The 23,207-nt window shown below is 40.0% G+C and overlaps 1 protein-coding gene and 1 long non-coding RNA gene across 7 annotated transcripts in view; one reads left to right on the top strand and one right to left on the bottom strand.

The window, feature by feature from the left end:
• Positions 1-23,207, bottom strand: part of ltbp1 (latent transforming growth factor beta binding protein 1) — a 151,449-nt gene that overhangs the window by 100,480 nt on the left and 27,762 nt on the right. For all 6 annotated transcript variants that reach the window (XM_029174971.3, XM_029174965.3, XM_029174966.3 and 3 more), the window contains exons 4-5: positions 9,684-9,820; positions 7,319-7,489 (exon numbers count right to left, since the gene is read on the bottom strand). In XM_029174971.3, the coding sequence (XP_029030804.1) occupies positions 7,319-7,489; positions 9,684-9,820 (308 nt within the window). The remainder of the gene's footprint in view (positions 1-7,318; positions 7,490-9,683; positions 9,821-23,207) is intronic.
• LOC129603087 (uncharacterized) overlaps positions 20,207-23,207 on the top strand; it is a 65,700-nt gene continuing 62,699 nt past the window's right edge. Inside the window, exon 1 of the long non-coding RNA XR_008692673.1 lies at positions 20,207-21,325. This is a non-coding gene — a long non-coding RNA (uncharacterized LOC129603087). The remainder of the gene's footprint in view (positions 21,326-23,207) is intronic.

Raw genomic sequence — 23,207 nt, 5'->3', positions numbered from 1 at the left:
GAAAAGGGCTAAGGGGGGTTGTATACTTAGTAGCATGCTAAGTATGCTTCTTATATAGGATACACAATATATTCATTTTTCCCTCTAAACATGTATCAATATTTAAAACAGTATTAAATCAAGGCGGATGTAAAGCTAAAAAATATCAATCATGTTAGCAAGACTGAAGGTACTTGTGTTTTGTATTGAAACCCCGCCCCCTCTTCTGGTTGTTGGACGGAAAATTAAACCTGTCGATATTTGCAGTCCGCCATCTTTTCACTCGCATCGGGAAGTCTGAGGCTGTCTTCAAGTTGGTTTTAAGGTAAATAAATTATTTCTGAAATACTTTTTTTACTGAGTTTGTCGTACGCTGCATACATAAGGCCAAGCAATAATCGTTATTCAGTATTAACAATTAATTTGAGAATATAAACCAAATGGCATTAAGCTAACACTGATGTTAGCTTACTTTATCTTTGTAATGTTTTTTCTTAGTTCTTAAATTGCTACAGCATGCAAGTTTTTTGTTCGGAATGTGTGGGTCGCAGCAAGTATTGTTACATGAACTTTAGTATTAATGCCTTCACACACGTTGTATATTAACCAATATCGAAAGTACTACAAGTACAGTAGTTAATTTCAGCGTGTGTTATACACATTACTCAAGAGTTCGCCATTGTAGCGGTCCCCAAACTGGCATTTTGTAAGTTTAATAAACGTGAATCCACTGTGTATGCAGCTTTATTAGCAGAGTCCTTGTAACCTAGCCTAGCATGTACTGTACTGTAGAATGCTTAGTCTCCAGGTAGTGACGCAGCTTCTTTGCCTCGTAGAGCTGCAGAGTGGGCTTGGCGCGTGGGAAGAACTTGTCGCAATAAGTCAGTGTTTCAAGTAAGACTCCCGCTTTGTTTTTCTTTATAGTCGCAGGCTTGACTTGTCTCCTTACTGGCCCTTTTACACTGCGCAAAGTCACTTTATAAAAGACGTTAGCTTGGAGAGTTTTAAATTTAGCGGTAATGTTTTACGCGTTACCGGCCGGAGCAGGACAAGGAAGCGGTTCTAGGTAAGACACTTGACCGCGGCATGCGTCGACTGAGCCACAGGTGGATTTAGCGGAGAGATTCTGGTAGTTAAAATAAAACACATTAAATTAAATTGAAATAACGTAAGATAAGTATACTTTCGCAGCCTGTTGGTTGGGAACTCCTGCACTATAGGAACGCCTATTAGTTTTATTAATGCAAAACAATACAAAAAATATATTGAAGTCTTTGCACAAATGATAAGATGGCAGCCAACAGCTGCTGCAGACAGAAACTAAACTGTTTCACTCTAGTGCTGAAAACGGGGAATATATCATGTTTTCTTGTGCAAAAAAACGTTTTAAATGGGTAGTCTATCAAGTTGTGTTAATAAAAAATGCATTTTTATCCCTACTGTCTTTTTAAACTGCATACTGTAATTTTATTCCTCAATTTTCCTTGCATTTTTCAGGTAAATGCCGAGTTTAAGTGCATTACCATCATGCCTCTGCAATCCAGATTTCTTTCACAACTAGAGGTCTTATCTGACAAACTCTGAAACCTGTTTGAGAGGAGGCTAGGTTGGAAGAAAACTGAGGAGTATGATAGGCACCATGTCAGAAGTAAGAATGCATCCTCGAAATAAAGTACTCGTTTTTACATTTATTAAAAGAAAAATTCTTCTACTCTAACTTGCTGTGTTTACCTCGTCACTAGGTGGATGATGTTGATCTTGCGAAAGAGTGTTTTCTCAAGTGACTGTTGGTTTAGCTCAATGAAGACCCACAAAATATGGTAAAAAAAGGACATGGTTCTATAAATACTAGATTTCCTTATTGTAAGTTGTGATTTTGCCTTCTCTATCATAACTCGTTCTGATGCATAACTCAACATAATTCATAAAAAAACACAACAGTGGTGAAGATACATATTCATATAGTGTACCTGACTCATTCAACAAATATGGATACACCTGTACCAAAATTAGGGTCTCAATAATGTCCTTTAAAATTGGATAAATGAGTGGGATGGAAACCCTGAACTTTGTACAAACTATTTGAAAATAGCTTAATCTCAACCAGCTCCAAACCAAAACTGCATCTTAAGCAGTACTAATATTACCAAGTTGCATTACCCTATTCCTAAAACAAGGACAAACAATATCAGGCTTTGGAGATGAACATAAACACAAATGCATTTAACTTGTTTCATAATAATTTTTCATTTTGTGACTACAGATAACTCTTATCAAAGAACTACAGTACTGTACATGCCTGTTGTCAGGCTCTGGCTCGGTTTTCAGTTTTATTTTGAAGGTACTTTGTTGTTCAGCCATATCATCACGTTTTGGGTTCCAGTTTCCACTTCCTGTCTTTATTTTGGTAGTCTCCCGGTTTCGATTTTAAGGTTCCAGCTTTACTTCCCGTTTTCATTCACGCACCTGTATCCTATTCATGATTACTCACCAGGACATTTAAGCACCACCTGTCACCGTTGTTATCCGCCAGATCGTTGTATGCTAGTCATCACTTTCCAGCGCTTAGTTATCCTGCCTGCATGTTCCGTGATCCTGTTTTGGTTTCATGACTCCTGATTCTCGCCTGCTCCTGAACTGTACTGTCGCTTGGAAAGCTCTCGTGATACCGACCTGACCGCCTGACGCCGAGATAGCCCGCTCCTTAACGGTACTGTAAATCTTGTCCTTCTGTGTCTTCATTTCCTGTTTTATTTTGTTTTTACTTCCAGTGCCTTTCAACCACCGGTGTACCAAACCTCACCTGTACTCAGACCTGGAGACTTTGATTAAAACCCTTGAACTTACCGGATTGTGTCTGTGCTGTGCATTAGGGTCCGCCATCTGAGAAACCTTGACAACACCTACTAAGCCACTAAAACCACTAAAACATAATCAGTGCTTCATCTCCTGACCTACAGTAATAATACTCAGATAATCACACTAATGTTGAATGAAGAATGAAAAGATTCAAGATTCAATATTCAAAAAACTTTATTAATCCCAGAGGGAAATTATTTCGCACACTTTGATCGCTGCCACAGATGGAGTTACACACAAGTAGGTAGGAAGAATAAAAATAAGAATGCTAACACATCTACACACAGTCACATCAAGTCTAATTACTATTGTCTAATTACATCCCCTTACAGATGGAGGAATTGTACAGGCTGATTGCCACTGGTAGAAAGGGTGTTCGGTGGAGCACCTAATACTGATCAGCCTCTGGCTGAAGGTGTTCCTCGCTCCAGCAAGCACACTGTGTAGGGGGTGGGAGGTGGTGTCTAGGATAGAGAGGAGTTTGACCAGCATCCTCCTCTCAGCTACAGCATGTAGGGGGTCCAGCCCTACCCTCAGAACAGAGCCGGCCCTCCCGATCAGTTTGTCCAGTCTGTTAGTGTCTGCTACATTCATGATGCTGCTCTAGCAGACCACAGCATAAAACACTACCCTGACCACCAAAGACTCAAAGAACATCCTCAGAAGATGTTAAAGGACCTGAGCCTTCTCGGGAAGTACATCCTGCTCTGAGCCTTCTTGTTCACAGCTGAAGAGCTCTTTTTCCAGTCCAATTTATTGTACACTCCCAGATATTTGTACTCGGTCACAACCTCAATGTCAGGGCGTTGTAGATGGCGGACCCACATGCACAGCACAGACACGCTTGAAGATGATAAATGAGGGTTTATTCCAATAAACAGAGTCCAGATCAGGCAGGGTCATATACAGGTAGGCAGTAATGAGCAATACAAGGGATCAGGCAGAATCTGTGTCGTGGACAGGAAGGTTCGTTAACAAAGAGCTCAAGATTACAGTACCGTTCCGTCAGAGGCAGGGTCGTCGTCAAGTTAGCGTGCATATCCTAAAGTCTACCACCAGCGCTAGCAGAGTCATCAGAGAAAATCTAGAGGTGACAGGACTCTGAGTTGTACCTGAAGTCAGAGGTGTACAGGCTGAAGAGGAAGGGAGACAGGACTGTCCCCTATGGAGCACCTGTGCTGTCAGACACACAGTTCTGCAGGCTGATGTACTGAGGGCGGTTGGTGAGGTAGTCTATGATCCATGAGATCAGGGGGGGGCTCAACCTGTCCTTCAATTTCTCTCCTAGCAGCGCAGGCTGGAAGGTGTTAAATGCACTGGAGAAATGAACATGATCCTCACTAAGGCTTAGACTTATCCAGGTGGTTGTACTGTAGGTGCAATGGAGGTGCAATGGAGCAGATGTATGATGGCGTTATCCATTCCTAGTTGTGGTTGATATGCAAACTGGAGAGGGGAACGCAGGGAGTTCAGGTCAGAGTCACGGGTCTGTAGTCGTTGAGAACTCTGGGATGTAGCGTCTGGCACAATGCATGACCTTTTCCACCCAAGTGGAACTCTCTCCAGCTGCAGACTTAGGTTGAAGATGTGTTGGAGGACACCACATAGCTTTTTTTCATTTTCTGTTTTTTTTCCTGGGTTTTGTTCTATTATACTAGTTCCTGCTTCATTTTCTCAGTCACGTGATTCACCACCTGCTGTCAATTTGTCATTTTACTCTGTGTATAGACCAGTACTCACCTCCCATCCGTTGCCAGATTGTTGATCACATTACCAATATCAACTCTCCAGCATCCATGGTTGATGGTGGATCTGAATGATTTCTTCTTTTCATTCAGGGTTTGACACTTGGCTTGTTGTTAGGAAGCAGCGAAAAGTTTCATCAGGTACATAGGTATCCACACATCTGTAATGCAGTCTTTCAGTCCATCAATGTCCTCACCATGAGGTTCACAGAGAGTGTCTTTGAAGTAACTCTGCAGAGCAACCCGGTCCTCATCTGTCCACCTTTTAACAGTTTTAATGGTGGCAGGCTGCCTTTGAACCTGAGGTGTGTATTGTGGCAGCAGATGAATCAAATTGTTATCCGACTTTCCCAGAGGGGGGAGGGCAGTGGAAGAGTAGGCAACCTTAACATTAGAATACATCAGATCCAGTGTTTTCTCACCTCTGGTGGGACAGCTCACAAACTGGGTGAATGTAGGAAGTGACTCGAGGGTGATGTGATTAAAGTCACCGGAAGTCATAAAGAAAGCGTCAGGATGTCTGGACTGCAGGTTGGAGACGACCGGCTGTATGACATTACACGCCACGGCAGCGTTCGGAGGGGGGGAAGTAAACAGCGATGAGCATAAGATTTAAAAATTCTCTAGGTAAATAATATGGACAGAGGCCCACGGCCAGTAGCTCAATGTTAGGGCTGCAGATCCGCTCTTTGACCTTCACATGTCCTGGCTGTGGCACCACTTATTGTTAATAAATACTGTACAAAAAAGTATAATGTAGAGCAGTAAAACATTACTAGTGACATATTTTAGTAACTTGTAGTGCCTGGTGGCAACTGTCAAATAGTCCTGAGCTCCTAAAGTCAGGAGGAAGTAGGTTACACATTATAACACACCATTCTATGTGAAATATGGTTCTGTAAATCTAAAATCTGTTTTAACCAAGCACTTTAAGGTTTGTAAACCAGATTTAACTCCAGACTTGAGCGCTATAAACAAGGTTGAATGCAATCACGAACCAATATTACTGGATTAGACAGAGAGAGAGTCATTAGGTGCATTAGGATAAACTATTTGGTTTTTGGTGTTTGGATTTTACGTAGCTTTGCACAGGCAGTCACACTTATAGGTATTTAGTTGCCAGTTAACCTAAAAGTTTCTTTGGACTGTGAGAGAAATGCTTTGCAGACAGAGAGAACATGCAAACTCTCCACAGAACGTGCTAACCACTACACCAGTGTGTTGGTCTGCTCTTACTGTAGGTGAATGAGTGCATAGTTGGTAATCAGCTCAAATCATTCACATGTCATAGTATAATAAAGCCCCCTTTAGAGTGTTTCCCTTTAAACTAGTCCAGTTATACTAATTTGTTTAGCTTTGGCAGGAATTTCTGTGTATGGAATTGCTTTGAGGCAGGTTCAGACAAAGTGTTATGGCTCAGGTCTGTGCTAAACATTTATGAATTAAAGCACATGCTTTGCTCCACGGGAACTTTTACTCAAGCACAAGCTTATTTGTTAAAGCAGCAAACCTGACACAAACATCACTACTCAGCACTACAAACAATGCTGAGTCGTGTAGTGTGCCGATGAAGCTACACTATTAATAGATACTGTACTCGTTTACTTTGCTGATGACAGAAGTCTCCTGACTGGAATTTAGTATCTAGACTGCTCCTCAAAACTGCCAGCAATACACAACCTTACAAGCCACACTACTGAGAACACCATGTAAAAGTGGTGAGCTGATTGAAGACTGTCACACTAGAGATACATTTTAATTTAGAATAAAAGCCTGTGAAGAAGAATGCAAAGACATTTTTATGTTTAACACCATTTGTTGTTCTGACACCAACAGCCAACAGTTGAAAAGCTGGAGCAAACACCAGCAGGTTCAAATGACCACAATCTTCTGGGAACTTTTATTTCTAAATCTAAAGCTTGGCGAGACTTCATCTGCTCATGCCTAACATACAGCTGCTATTACAGTCATTGTTGCTAGAAAATACTGACAGACACAGCCTTAAGTAGTACTTAAAGCTGACACTGTAACAAACTCCCCCCTTACCGGTTCCTAAAAAGCGGGTCTTGTTGAGACAGGAGAGGGGTAGTATCCAAATGCACAACCCAAAACTGGAATTAACAAATAGTTTATTAAACATATAACACAAAAACGTAAACTCACTGCTCGGCAGGACTACAGCTCTAAACATAAAAATCAATACAACTAAAGACAGCACTGATCTACAGGCTAAACTACCAAACTAAACACAAAGACACCACGAAACCTTGGCACAGGATGGGAGACAGGACAATAACGACAACACAAACTCCATGTCTTCAGAAAAACTCCTCCCATTACTTCTTATGATTACTTTTACTTTACTTTACTTACAAGTAAAATAACACACAGATCTGGCTAACCACACACAGATCTGGCTAAGCACGCACGCATCTGGTTACGCACACAAAAATCTAATCTGACCTTAATTTGACTCCATAGCAGAGCTAAACACAAAAGAACAGGCGAAACAAATCAAAACAATTACCAGAGAGGATACTGAAGAAAATAAAACAAGAGCGCCTCTAGCAGCGTGAAGGGCTGATTCTTACTCTGGTTACTGGATCTTGTTCAGGTAGGGTGCTGTGGTCTTCTGTCAAGTCCACCAGCTGACAGACACCATCACAGACCAAGGTTCCACATATTGTATACAACCACTACAAATGTGTACTAACCCATGAGCCATGACCTCTTACCTACTCTGAAGTTAGGTGCCGTCAGGGTGTCTGTTGCATGGCCATTCTCACTTATGATGGTGGTCGTGTTTCCAAGCTCACAGTTGTTGTGACATCTACTTCCAATGCAGGTGAATTTGCAGATGGTGGGGGTGAAGATCACTTTGATCCTTCCTGTGTGGTTGCCCACAGCTGCCAAAAGGAAGACACAAGCACATGCTTTGTTATGTATGATCAATGTATGATCAATTCTTTTTAAGGTTGCATTTGTCAGGGCCATCTGGTGAGCTTCGACAGTACAACAAAGAATGTACTATGTACTGCAAATTTCACATGTGTATTTGCTCCTGTATGTTCGACTACAGCATTGGGACGTACAGGAGCACCTCTTTCACTGCTCCAGAAACAGGAAACAGAAACAGCAGCAGCGATAAAGGAAAAAGGCCCGGGACAGAGAAACATCTGGCAGCAATTCCAATCCTTAGCCTCAGAGACATTCCTATGTCTGTGTACCTCCTCAAATTGGGTAAAGATGCCAAACGCTGATTAAGCTGCTGACATCAGAAGGTTGAGTATGAGAAAATGATAAAAATGACAAAACGTTGACGAGAATTAAAACAATGACAGCAATTAAAAAGATGACCAAGGTAAAAAGATGAAAAGATTAAAAATATGACAAGTTTCTAAAATTTCTTCATCTATAATATAGATTACTAATATACTAATACATTAAGCATATAAGTCAATTTATCTGGAAAATACAAATATTTACAATATCACATACAATACAATGTGAAAGAAATGCCATTTTACCATGTTTACCAACAAAGAATTGAATGTTGCAACAGTTTCAAAGGTGTAAACTTAAGCAAATGAGAATATTATATTACAAAATCATGCATCAATCATTGCAATTTCAATTTTAACATATTGTAGTGGCCCACAGCGGTTAGTCCCCACCCTGAGCCGCTAAGGCTTATGTGTAAAAAAAAGTTAGGATTCAAAAAAAGTTATAACTTTGGTGAAATGTATTTATCATCATTTATGGTTGTAATGTGTTCTTTTTGTTTTTGTTCTTTTTTGTGTGGCACACCGGGAGTCAGGAGAGTGTGTGTGGGAGTGACCATCAACGAGAAAAATAAATGGGGTTTGCGTTCTACTAAGGAAGCACCCCAAGAGAGGCTGTCTGTCTTGTCTGTTTACCTGCACAGACTAATCTTCTCTCTAAATTCAGCAGTTGAATGAGACAAAAGCCTATAGTTAAGCATAGGAATTAACTGGACAGTCAGTTAATTGACCTAACTCAACTCTCCAGAAGGACTGTTTCTGTCTTGAATGTATCTACAATGTAGAAAATGCAAACCTATTGTGAACGTTTTAACACAAAATCATGCATCAATTATTTTGCATTGTGTAAACAATAGGACAAAGCTGAAGAGCACTTTGTGATTAAAAAACAATTTAAATTAAATTTTGATAATATTGAATGAAAATTTCAAAATATTGTAATTAAACATAAAGATTAGTCTCTTATGTCAACATGAATCATGAACATCAAACATGCGTCTAAGAAGGACTCTTACATTAATTTACTGAATGTTGCTGTAGTTTAGAAACAATTTAATGAAAATTTTGATAATTTTGACATGCCTAAAATATTGTAATTAAACATAAAGATTCGTCTCTTGTGTCAATATGAAGAGTCTAATGCAATAATTGTTTATTAATCATTGCAACTCCTATTAAGACCAGTTCCTGTTATTGTGCATCACCCACAATGCATTGTACTATAAATTTACATATGTTGTTGAATGCTGTAATGTTGAATTAATCCCTTAAAAACACCCCCTCAACTATATGAAAGACCAGATATATATACATATCTCTAATATACATAGAGCCACTGTGGACACTGAGCATTAGGTGTTTGACTTGTAAGTCAAAGTGCTACTGAGCTCAATCTCTGCTGCAGCTGCGCCGTTGTCATGGAACAGGCAGGAACCTCCACTGATCAGCACAAAGAGCTGGAGTAAGGCTGATTTCCACTCTAGCTGAACAGGCTTGTTACACCAAAACCATAAAGGTTTTCACAAAAATACTTTCACTTTATGAATCACAAGGCTACAATGAGCAACTGATGTGAGTTTTATGTTTAAGGAGAGAAAATTGTGCAACAGTCGCGATTTAAAAATGCCTGTCCCTCTGTGATTTTACCCAGAAGTCAAAGAATATTTTTCATTGGAGTGAATTGGAGGATTTCTGGAACTGTGTTTCAGGCAGATACAGGCTAAAGTATAGTTTTGATGGCTTAGCCAGGCACATCATTAGAAATAAGACAAGTATGACTACAAATGAGTGTAATAATGCAATTTGTAGGACAACTTACCATGAACAGGACTGTGTCCTGCTAGTGGGATTGGCTTCTCTGGCTGGGACTGGACATGCGTCTGTGTGTGTGTGGCGTGTGTATGGTAGTATTTGGGCTTTATGATGTACTGCTGGTTCTGAGTTTGGGGTCCAATTCTGTAGAAAGAGAGGAATGCATTATAAAATACACTGAAGAAAAATATAAACACATTTCAGAGTGGCCTTTGTTTATGGCCAGTCTAGGCACACCTGTGCAATAATCATGCGATTTAATCAGCATCATGATATAACACACCTGTGAGGTGGGAGTGATTATCTCGACAAAGGAGATATGGTTATTTTTTGTACAGTATGTAGAAAACGTTTAAGATCTTGGGGTCATCCCATAACAAATAGAAACACAAAAGTGTTGCATTTTTGTTCAGTGTATAAAAAATATAAATATATATCTAAGTGTTTAATGGTGAAATGCTAAAAAATATGCACAGAAGCAGAGGTAATCATTGTTATAATTAGCTGCTGGAGTAGTTTAGCACGGTGGCCTCAGCAAGGAGCATGTGGGTCAAACAGGGGCCTTTCTCTGGATTTACCAAGTTCTCCCTCTGTTTGCATGGCTTCTGTCCTTCTGTACAGAGATGCAGTCACTTTGATCGGAGACTCCAAAGTGCCTGGACTGTGTATGGAGGGATTTTCCAAGACCTGTCTGAACATGTGACCTCCATTGCAAAAAGCAAAGTGGGTTAAGATAAGAAAAACCTTATTCATCCTGCAGTGGGGAAATGCAATTTACAGAGCAGCCGCAACAAATCAGTAAGATGCATTAACAGTAGATATTAAAATATTATAGATCCTCTATTGACATAATGCCTGGCCTAGCCGCTTACCCTAACCGTCACAACTAAAGGCAGACATTCAACCTTTCCTGCCCGGATAAGTTGAGGCTACTTTAAACAACTGAGTAAACCGGTTGTCTTAAAACATAAGTAAACTCAACCTAAAAAACTAGGAGACTAAATTCAATACAATAAATGCCATAGTCATTTACTCAAAAATCTTGAATATTATCAACTTGTGTAAGAGACTTTACTTAAAACTTTTACACATTCAGTGCACTAATACCAAATTAATTTAACTTTAAAAACATTTACAGTATCAGCAGCACATTAGCAGCTACTGCAGGCAGAATAATTCAGGGAAGCACAGATATGTGCAGTTCTGCCCCATTCACCACGATCTGACCATCTCACTCAGTAGCAAATCTATAGGATCCAGATATAAGATCCAGAAATAAGCTGCCATTTAGTCTTATTTGCAATTCTTTCATAGATAAATCCTTGAAATATCATATATTACTGATGATAATTTTATTGTTAATAAACCTGGTCTCTGTGGGCACCTCAAAGTTTGTGGGCCCTTGTGGTAAATGATTTTAAACTGTAAATTTATTGAGTATTGAGTACGACAAAACGATGAAAACGACAAAACATTGACAAAGATTAAAACGATGACAGCGATTAAAAAGATGACGATTAAAAAGTTGACCAAGGTGCATTGTTGACAATCATGAAAAAGCTGACTAGCTTTTTAATTTGAAAGGGATTTGAGGAAGTATTTGTAGTTATTTGCTTCCAGCATTCACTGTTATGTTGTTGTAATCTTTATTATTATTTTCTTTAGTTCTTCCATACGTTTTTCCGCACCTAACTACTCCATTCTACTACTACCCAACTACTCAGACCATTCCAATATCAAAATGTTCAGCTTTTTAAGGAGAAGTGTGCTATTACTTTTCTCATTCATATGTTTCATATTTTTCAAGTTATTAAGCTTTTTTCAACTTTTTGTCCCATTGAAATGAATGGAAGAAGGGTTTCAAATTCTCTTCTGCTTTGTCTACTTTCAGCTTTAACTACTTCAACACACGTTAAGCTACAGACACCATTTGAACTACAAAACACTCTTCAACTATTCAACTATTAATGTCTTGTTTAGCTTTTTGATATTTTTAACAGATTCTGAGTTATACCAGTTTAAGCATAGGATGGTTTTTGAGGAATTCTCGGCTTTTCCATTAGTGTGTGTTGCATCTGATTGAGTGGGTGATGTCACAGTTAGAGTGTGAGGAATCTGATTGAGTGGGTGATGTCACAGTTAGAGTGTGAGGAGAAGCTTTCTTAGACCAGAACTTTTCTCTTTAACTCGTCACTACAGCCACAGTTTTCACTCTTTCAACATATTTTCTTCACTCGTTTGTAGTCATACTTATCTTCTTACCAATGATGTGCCTGGCCATCAAAACTATACTTTAGTCTGTATCTGCCTCAAAGCACAGAGAGTTCCAGAAATCCTCCCATTCACTCCAATGGAAAATGCTCTCTGACTTCTTCAATCCTCAAGCATAAAACGCACACCAGTTGCTCATTATTGCCTTGGGATTCATAAAGTGAAGTTACTTTTGTGATAAATGCAGCAGAGCTTCAAAGAGTCAAGGAGCTCATTAGCACTTTGACTTACAAGTCAAACTCCCTACAGTATGCTCAGTGAACTGATGAGTTCATTGCACTGTTGATTCCTCATAAGAGCAGTTGTAGGCATTAAGCTTTTTTAAACTACTTGGTCTTTCATATAGTTGAGGGGGTGTTTTTAAGGAATTATTTCAACATTACAGCATTTAACAATATATGCAAATTTATAGCACAATGCATTGTGGGTAATGCACCATTACAGGAATTGATGGTAATAAGAGTGGCCATTGCAATGATTAATAAACAATTATTGCATTAGACTTTTGCATTGACACGAGAGACGATTCTTTATGTTTAATTACAATATTTTAGGCATGTCAATATTATAAAAATTTTCATTAAATTGTTTGTAGACTACAGCAACATTCAGTAAATTAATGTAAGAGTCCTTCTTCTCACACAAGAAGCACGGCTTCTTCTTCTTCAATTAACTAACTGCCCAGTTAATTCCTGTGCTTATCTGTAGGTGAAAGATAAGATAAGAATAAGATAAGAAAACCTTTAATAGTCCCGCAGTGGGGAAATTACTTCTCAAAACAGTAGTACAGCTAAGCGAGAACACAGCTACAGAACAGTTGGAGTGAGTATGAGGTCAACTCATTGCTGCAATGTATGAGGTCAAATGATTGCTGCAAGAACTCAGATTAGTCTGTGCAGACAAAGACATTTGAAACATTTGAAACAATAGCACCTTTTGGTGTGCTCCCTTAGCAGTAAGCAAGCAGCATTTATTTTTCACACACACCCAACAAATCACTGTTCACTGATGATCACTCCCACACACAATCCCCTTACTTATAGTGTACCACAGAAAAAAGAACAAAAACAAAAAGAACACATTACAACCATAAATGAACAAGATACTAAATTAATTTCACCAAAGTTATAACATTTTTTGAATCTTAACTTAAACTATAACACTACAAACACAAGAACGATTGACAGTTGGGACTAACTGCTGTGAGCCAATACAATATGTTAAAATTTAAACTGCAATGATTGATGCATGATATTGTATTAAAATATTCTCATTTGCTTTAGGTCTACCGTTTTGGGACTGTTGCAACTCTCAAGTCGTTGTTTGAACCAATAAATGTTATATTCACACACACACGGTCCGTGCATGAAGTGCAATTCATTATTCATGTGTAAAATGAGAATTAAATAATGTCTTTTTATGCTGTGTTTCGTTTCCGTAAGTCGGTAAAACATATTTGCGATACACTGATTTACTCATTCTCCTTTTCTCCACTTTCAAAACGAAATAAGTAAAAGAGAAACCGGAGGCCAGTCGCCGGACTTTCACAATAAAACACCCAAGAGCATTTGAGGCGCAACTTGTAACTCTTGAAGGATTGTGGTCGTGTGTTGACACACAATGAGACCCACATTGTTAACATTATTCAACGTAACAATTATTTATTTAGCCCGTCTCTGTGCTGACAACTGTCGATTACGTTATGACACATGGCATTTGCTAAAGGAATGACAGGTCAGTCAGCTCGTCATCTGTCATCTGCACGTAAGTTCAATGCTAGGTATGATGACTACTAAACCAATACCGAAGGTAGGTGGTGGAAAATAAAAAGATCCTCTGCAGGTACTCATCTGCTCTGTACATACAGTAATTAAATTCAATTTAGATATATATTATATATACAGTGCCAAATCACAACAAAGTTATCTCAAGTTACTTTACAAAGTAAAGTAAAGTTTAAGACCTCACACAACTAAATCCAACAAATCCCACATACAGCAAGCATTTAATTTGACAGCAACAGTGGAGAGGAAAAACTCCCTCTCTAACGAGGAAGAAACCTCCAGCAGAACCAGGCTGGATGTGGGCGGCCATCTGCCTCGACCGGTTGGGGTGAGAGGATAGAGAGAGAGAAAAGCACAGCAACAAAAACAAGCAACAACAAGCAACAACAGAGCACAGGCACGATTGGACCAGGGACTGGATACAGGCAGGATGGTTTGATCCACAGCTACCCATCACAGACACCAAACTTTGAGTCCAATGATACCTGTAGGTGAGGACAGAGTGGAGGAGAGAGAGAGAGAGAGAGAGAGTGGGAGAGAAGCACAACTACTGGAGAGAAAGAGACAAGGTTAGTTAGAACATAGAACAATGATGGGAGGTTATTGGACAGAAGAGGTAGAAGGAAACAGAGGAGCTCAGTGTATAAATTAAGTCTCCCAGCAGTCTATGTCTATTGCAGCTTAACTAAGAGATGGTTTCTGTGACTAACAATCATTGCCAGTGACCTGAACCATCTCTAACTATAAGCTTTATTAAAAAGGAAGGTTTTAAGCCTAATCTTAAAGGTGGAGAGTGTGTCAGCTTCTCGAACCTGAAGAGGGAGCTGGTTCCAGAGGAGAGGAGCTTGGTAGCTAAAAGCTCTGCCTCCTGTTCTACATTTAAAGACTCTAGGAACCACAAGTAGCCCAGCGCTTTGAGAACGAAGCGTTCTCCTGGGAGCATAAGGAATTATGAGGTCTTTAAGATAAGAAGGAGCTTTATCATTGAGTACTTTGTATGTGAGTAGGAGAATTTTAAATTCTATCCTACATTTTACAGGCAGCCAGTTCAGAGAAGCTAATGCAGGAGAAATGTGATCTCTCTTTCTAAGTCCTGTCGGAACTCTGGCTGCAGCATTTTAAATAAGCTGTAGGCTGTTTAAGGAGCTGATAGGACATCCTATGAGTAAGCAGTTACAGTAGTCCAGCCTAGAGGTAACAAATGCATAAATCAGTTTCTCTGCATCGCTCTGAGAGAGGATGCTTCTGATTTTAGCTATATTTCTAAGATGGAAGTAGGCGGTTCTGGAGATTTGTTTAAAGGTATGATGTAAAAGAGAGATCCTGGTCAAAGATGACACCAAGGTTCCTCACAGTAGAATCTGAAGCTAATGTTATGCCATCCAGGGTGGCTATCTGACTCAATAGTGTCTCTCTCAGATTTTTAGGACCAACAATAAGAATTTCAGTTTTACCTGAATTTAGTTAAAGGAAGTTTTGGGACATCCAGGATTTGATGTCTTTTAAACAACCCTGAATTTTGACTAGTTGATCTGTTTCATTTGGTTCCAAGGACATGTATAGCTGAGTATCATCTGCGTAAAAATGAAAATTAATAGAATGCTTTCTAATAATCTCACCTAGAGGAGACATGTATAAGCTAAACAGAATTGGACCCAGCACAGAACCCTGTGGAACTCCATAGCTAATCCTTGTGCGTGTGGAGAATTTATCATTAACATGAACAAACTGGAATCTGTTCAACAAATAGGATTTAAACCATCCCAATGCGGTTCCTTTAATCCCGATTCTATGTTCTAGTGTCTGTAATAGAATGTTATGATCAATTGTATCAAATGCAGCACTAAGATCTAAAAGGACAAGGACAGGAACTAGACCATTGTCCAAGGTAATAGAAGATCATTAATTACTCTAACCAGAGCTGTTTCTAGACTATGATGTTTTCTAAATCCTGACTGAAAATCTTCGTACAGGTTATTCCCACTCAGGTGGTCAGATGATTGTTAAGCCACGATTTTTTTCAAAAATCTTGGAAATAAAGGGTAAATTTGAAGTAGGCCTACAGTCGTAGCACTTCAAAGCGACCACCTTTTTTACCGCAGTACATGCGCGTCGCCAGTGCGCCACGGGTGCGTCCCTGACTAAGGATTTTTAATCCTGCAGCCATCTGAAAAAAATCAGGGTGCTAGTCTCATGTGAGGTCACTCATGAGGTCCGACTGTTCATTTCTATCTGTGTCTGCACATTGAGCACAAAAAACGATGTCATGGTATTGTATCATTAAATGTAGAGTAGTTCATTTTTAAATATTATAGATTATTATGCGTCTTTGCTCGCTAGTGCGCTAGTGTTTGTTGTCAATTGCCGAAGCTGCTGATGTTTTTACAGTTTCCAGGCCAGCCGAGACACACAGTCCCTCCTCCAGCCAATCCAATAGAATAATATAAGTATAATAACATAAAATAGGAATCTATATTTATTCATCAATATGTGTTATAAATGTATTTTATATGTATATCTGTACTCGTCTTCTGGTTTGTTGATCATGAGGAAAAAATACAAAACAAACTTGGTTTTCGTTTCAGCTTGTAATATTAATTAACGGAATTCAAGTGTTGTTGTTTTTTTTGGACACAACGCACGGAGTTGGATTTAAAGCTGATTTTTCGTTTTGAGAAAAAAGCAGAGAACGAAAAACTAAGTCGTTGTCTGCACATTGAGCACAAAAAACGATGTCATGGTATTGTATCATTAAATGTAGAGTAGTTCATTTTTAAATATTATAGATTATTATGCGTCTTTGCTCGCTAGTGCGCTAGTGTTTGTTGTCAATTGCCGAAGCTGCTGATGTTTTTACAGTTTCCAGGCCAGCCGAGACACACAGTCCCTCCTCCAGCCAATCCAATAGAATAATATAAGTATAATAACATAAAATAGGAATCTATATTTATTCATCAATATGTGTTATAAATGTATTTTATATGTATATCTGTACTCGTCTTCTGGTTTGTTGATCATGAGGAAAAAATACAAAACAAACTTGGTTTTCGTTTCAGCTTGTAATATTAATTAACGGAATTCAAGTGTTGTTGTTTTTTTGGACACAATGCACGAAGTTGGATTTAAAGCTGATTTTTCGTTTTGAGAAAAAAGCAGAGAACGAAAAACTAAGTCGTTGACTTGTTATAGAAGCTTTTAAGTTCAACCAAACTCTTAAAATTTACTCAGACCGCAATGACCTATAGTTTGCTCTGATTCTGAATGAAACGTAAGAGCCTGAATGACAGATAATGTGTCCAGATAGCGCTAAACCGGAAATGTATGCTTGTCAAATGCAGGCAACAAGAGAATCGGGGAAGTGGCGTCACCGTCTGAAGCAGACAGTGATGTGACGTGCCAACGATGGTGCTGATTAGCCACTTATTCATAGGCAGATGACTTGGATCAAGTTGTCAATACGCGCTAGTGTTTGTTGTCAATTGCTGATGTCGCTGCTGTCTTTATACAGTATGTCCTCGTGTTTAAGTGTCGTGTCCGTGTACGTTTTAACGGTTTGATTTCCCCCTCCAGAATAAAAGCTGGGAAGACGAGAAAACATGTTGTTTTAGAACGTTTTAAACCCGTAGGACCTGTAATGTGTCTGGACACGCTCCCAGTAAGTCCAGTAACTTCGTATTGTAACGAGAAAGCCCCACCATCTCGTTTAAAAAGGACAAACGGCATTTATTCGAAGCAGCGTGTTAAAAACGAATAAACGAGCTGAAAACGGAATATAAAACGATGGATGGGTGTACTGTCATCTTTTCCTTAATTTTAGCATTTGCATGTTGTTGTATATGAATAACGAAATTAACAAAATCTATGTTTGAAAAAGAGTTCTGTGTTTACATGAAAGAGGGCAGAACAACGTCCGTCTATGACTCACTGCCGAAAGCGGCTGGTGAACCTCTTGGGAACATGGCTGTAGCTCTGCTAAATAATACAGGCAGCCTGCCCTATTAATCATTTGTTATTTTCTTGTATGCCAAAATATAAAAATGTTCAGTAATTACAACTTCTGCTTCCATCGGGATTCGAACCCGGGGTAAAAAATTGACACATCAAGGCTGTTAAACATTAAACAAACCATTACACCGCGGAGCTGTTGATCGATAGCTCTACATGGGCCTATATAACATAAGTATAGGACAGCGTCATAAAGGCCAGTGTGGGGGCTGATCGCCACCTATAGGCCAACTAGACGTAACACAGCTCCAACGCGCTAAAAACCCGGTGATACCACGCTGAAAATGCAAAGAAATTGCCGTAAAGGTTGACACCTTTAAGTGCTACGACTGTATAGTTGGCTAGTTCTCCAGGGTCCAGGTTGTTTTTTTTTCAATAGAGGTTTGACCACAGCCACCTTAAAAGCCTGTGGTACATAGCCTAAATGTAAAGATTGGTTCATTTGATTTAATATGGACGAGCTGATTAAAGGTAGAACTTCTTTGAGTAATCTGGTTGGGACTGAATCTAAAAGACAAGTGGATGACTTGGAAGAGTTGATTATTGAGGTTAACTCCATATGAGTTATGGGGAAGAAGCTGTCTAGGTAAGACAGAGGATTTGGTGAATTTAACGTTGATGGATCTAGACAGTGCTTACTGTCATTTGGAGGACGTTGCTGCTGAATGTCTTCTCTAATGGTGATAATTTTATTAGTAAAGTAGCTCATAAAATCATACCTGAAATTTAAGGGGATAGTAGGCTCAACACAGCTATCACTTTTAGCCAGCCTGGCTACAGTGCTGAAAAGAAACCTGCGGTTGTTTTCATTTTCCTCAATTAGGGAGGATTAATATGTTTTTCTAGCAGCACAAAGTGCTTTTTTATATTTCATTAGACTGTCCTTCCATGCAATGCAGTTTACATTTATTTTGTTGGAACGCCACTGTCTTTCTAGTTGTCTGGTCCTGTGCTTTAGGATGCGGATCTCTGAGTTAACCACGGAGCTAACCTCCTCTGATTCACTGTCTTTTTCTTCAGAGGAGCCATTGTGTCTAACATTGTACGTAGAGAAGCTGCAGCTGCATCTACAAGACAGTCAACCTGTTCATAAGGATTAAGGTGACTTTTCTCTGTGTATCTACAAGACATTGAGGCAAAAGATGATGGAATCATCTGCTTGAATCTGGCAACAGCGTTGTCAGATAAACATCTACTATAGTAACATTTCTTTCCAGCTATTGTAAGGTCAATTATGCTGAATTCAAAAGTTAATACGAAATGGTCAGATAACATAGGGTTTTGGGGAAGAACTATTAAATTATCAATTTCAACCCCATATGTCAGGACAAGATCGAGGGTATGGTTAAAACGACGGTAAACAATACAAAACACAACTGGCTTCTGAGTTTTAGAGTCTGGGTGAGAAAGGCTCAGAGTGAGGCTCTCAAATGAGTTATAACTATGTTTAGGTTTAGGAGTAATTAATAAATTTGATTTATAAATTGCTGCTACTCCTCCACCTCTACCTGTCCTTCTAGTAACATGATAGTTGATGTGACTCATTGGAGTTCACTCATTTAAAGTAACATATTCATCCTGCTGCAGCCAGGTTTCAGTGAGACAGAAAAGATCTATGTGATGGTCACTTATCAAGTCATTTATTAACAAGGATTTAGATGGGAGAGATCTGATATTTAATAAACCACACTTTATTAACTTTTACTTTGTTCTGTAGAAGGAACTGTTTTAAAGTTTATTAAATTCTGGTAAGTCACTCCTCTGATTTGTTTGTGACTTGTATAGTTTAGGTGGTCGAGAAGCAGACACAGTCTCTATGCGATAACTAAGACTAAGAGTGGGTGGCTGTTATGGGAAAAATTGTTTCTTCCTTACTTCTATGCAGTTATTATACGATTTATGACTTATGTTCTGCAATTAATATCTTATGTTTTGTCTTACTGTATGCATTTGACATTTCACCTAGATTGTTCGATGGTTGTCTATGCCTGATAGACTCTCAACTCTAGCTCCAAAACCCAAGGTCAGGGAGTTGTGTCTCTGTCTGTTGAGACTTGGTGCTCCTTTCTTGCAGATAGTTGGACTTCAGCAATGCAGGTGTGAGAATGTAAATATCTTCACACACACTGCGACAGGGAGGAGATGGTGCATGTAATTTGATTGGGTTAGAAACACATTCCACCCTAGTCGGACAGAGAAGCTAAAAGGCACAAGCAACTTGAGGATCGTGGGCTCTTTTTTTTTTTTAAATTAAAAAATTTAATATTCGGGTAAAAAATCAATTAGGTCAAAGTCTGCCCTGGTGGCCGAGATGGTGGTTGCTAAGGGTTGGCTCGTGGAACGAGCTTGTTTTGTCTGTACTGAGGATACAGACCAGTGTGCAGATCTGAGCGCAATCCAAAGGGAGTGGACAAGGAAATAAAAGACGGCTTCTGAAATACGGAGCACGTTTGCAGGGGGAAGTGTTTTTGAGATACGAGGGACCCGGGTCTTAGAGGGGCCTGACGGTGGGGAGCACTTCCGAGAACCCTGTCGCTGATCTGAGCCGTTCCCTTTCTACGGAGACGTCCGTGGAAGAGAAATTTCGAAAAAAGGTTCCGGCCGGAACACAAAAAAGTCTAAGGCAGAAAACCGCCGGGACTCTGAAAGATGGGTTCGGGGCGATCTAAGTCTCCACCACCAGACTGCAGCATTACAAAATTAATGAGACGTAAATATGGTGATGAGTGCGTGTCATGTCTTCACGACTGGACAAAACATTATGGGTTTCAAGAAGGTGGATCACTCAGTGTGAAGGACATACGCGCTTTAAAAGAAAAATTAGAAGAAAAGGAGAAACAGCTCCGCAAAAGTAGAACGATCAAAGTTAAAACCTTAGAGGAAATTGAATTAAACAAAAGATGCCTTGAAATTTGGGTTAAAGAATCAGAACGCAGGGAAAGATTAAAATGCCAAAAAGAACTAGGAGGGAGAAAGGACAAGAGTGGTGACGTAGCTGGCAGAAAAGATAACAACTCTGTGGAAGCTTGCACACCGCCACCATACACACATACACCACACACACACATATCATGTCAAGATCAAATGCTCCCATTGTTTCTGCTCTCTATTCTAATGCAGAACTGAGCGTAATGAGGGTAAATCCGGATCTGGACTCCTTTCCCACCGTCAGCAGAAGAACCGAAGGAGAAGAAGCGCCAACCAACAACCAGAACAGGGTGGAAGCTCTGATACCACAGCAGCTGGAGGACACAGACCACAGCATGGACGCCTCACTGACCCCACAACGTCTGCAGCCATCACGTTCTGGGCTCATCAGATGAACCAGCTACTACAAGCGTGTGTGTCTGACACAGACACCTGCTTATGACAATCAGCAAAGGAAAACAAGGACAGAGCAACAGCAGAGAAGACGTGCTCTGACACAGACACTGGTTTAAACAACAGGAGAGGCTTCAGACGTGATCGGCCCAAAAGAGCTGCATCTGAGGATCCAGGAAACGTCTGTCATCGAGGAACAACTGTCCCATCTACGTCAGGCTTCACCCACTGGCGCTCACATCAGACTGATGGTTGGGGAAGGAGGAAGGTGACGCTCAAATTCATGTTCATGCTTATCTGCACGCAATGAAGAATCGCTTTTTGCTCAAAACATCCCACAGAGTGATTTTGAAAAGAATAACAAACAGCTAAATGACAACTGCTGCATGACTTTGCAGTCTGATGGGTTTAAACTATTTTAATTTGCAACAAATTCAGTGATAAAATCCTCTATGTTTCTAAAAATATTTGTGCACAATATAGGTTTGTCTGGCCAGACTATAGAAAAACAAAACAGACTATCAATGACTATTAAAAGGGAACACGACTATTAGAGAGAAGTAATAATAATTACTGTACGTACCAGACAATAAAAGAAAAACTTACTGTTCCTCTGTCTTGCACAACATCAGACGGCAAGATACTCAAACATTCATTTTTGCTTTCAAACTTATGCCCTGTTAATCTATTAGGAAGAGATCTCATGTGTAGTTTAGGTATTTCACTGATTTCCACTCCGGAGGGAGTGCAGGTCACAACCACGGACAATGTAAATAATTTTTCTTTTGTTTGTGTTAATTTCAGCTCAGAGCCGCTGCTCTACTCTTATCAGTGGCTACTGAAAGGAGAGGCTGTAACTGAGGCCCTCATACAGGCTGCTCGACAGCTTGTTTCCTCACAGAATACGACCTTTAGAGACGCATCTGACCTGTCTTGTACAGCACATGTGTCCACTGGTCCTGATGAGAAGTTTGAAAAAGCATGGTTACGCACACATGCGGACAAACTAACCTCAACCTCTCTATTTTGGGATGAACATAGGTCTGCGCTTGCGATTTCTCTCACTAACGAACAAGAGAGATTTGTTGATGCTTATTCTACAGATCCACATGTCCTTCTGTCAAAACACGACAGAGACAGATGGCAGGACTTGGGTCCTTTCGTGGACAGATGTCAACGGGAAGGAGACTGGCAAACAACTTCCGACCCGAATGTGATGTATTCACCTACTTTGCATGCTTACAAAAAACCTTTTCAGTCTAACTTTCATGCGCAGCGCACAGTGCACTTGGTACCTCAACATTCCACACACACTCCACACCACGTGTTTTTGTCAGAGGACGCTCTGACGCAGTATCCAGCCTTACAGGAAGTTCCAGCTTCCCTGTGGGCCACACACAAATATGATGTAGGTTTGATGAAAGGGTGTGACCCAGTGGTCATCACGCCAAAATCTGACTACAGACCATGCAAACAGCAATACCCTAGAAAATCAATTGAAGGAATAACACCGGTGTTTAACTCTCTTTTGAAAGCAGGAGTCATCGTCCCATGTGACAACTCTCCAGTGAGGACTCCACTCCTCCCAGTTAAGAAAATCAGAGACAAAGGACAGAATGGAGGTTTGTCCAGGATCTGCAAGCAGTAAATGCGGCGGTCCAACCACGCATGCCTACGGTACCGAACCCCTACACCATTCTTTCTCAGGTTCCGCCCAAGGCAAATTTTTTTTCAGTAATTGATTTGGCCAATGCCTTTTTCAGCGTGCCCATTCACAAAGACAGTCAATTCTGGTTCGCTTTTGAATTTAATGGAAAGTCATACACCTTTACCAGACTGTGCCAGGGGTATTCAGAAAGCCCTACAATCTACAATATGGCACTGAAAGACAGCCTGGATGATCTTGTCTTGTCCCCAGGCACCGCCCTGCTGCAGTACGTTGACGACTTGATGATCTGCAGTGAGGATCAGGAAACTTGCGCAGCAGATACGATCAAGCTGCTGAAACACCTGCATGCTGCAGGCCACAAAGCAAGTCTGTCTAAATTACAGTTTGTTCAGACTGAAGTTACCTTCCTAGGTCACATCATCACCGCTGAAGGGAAATCCATTTCACCTAAAAGAGCTGAAGCTATTCAGAACCTGCCTAA

The sequence above is a fragment of the Betta splendens genome, chromosome 15 (genome assembly GCF_900634795.4).
Source record: "Betta splendens chromosome 15, fBetSpl5.4, whole genome shotgun sequence".
In the NCBI taxonomy this organism is placed as follows: Eukaryota; Metazoa; Chordata; class Actinopteri; order Anabantiformes; family Osphronemidae; genus Betta; species Betta splendens.
The sequence above is the reverse complement of the archived record's forward strand: the minus strand, read 5'-3'. Positions and strand labels throughout refer to the sequence as shown.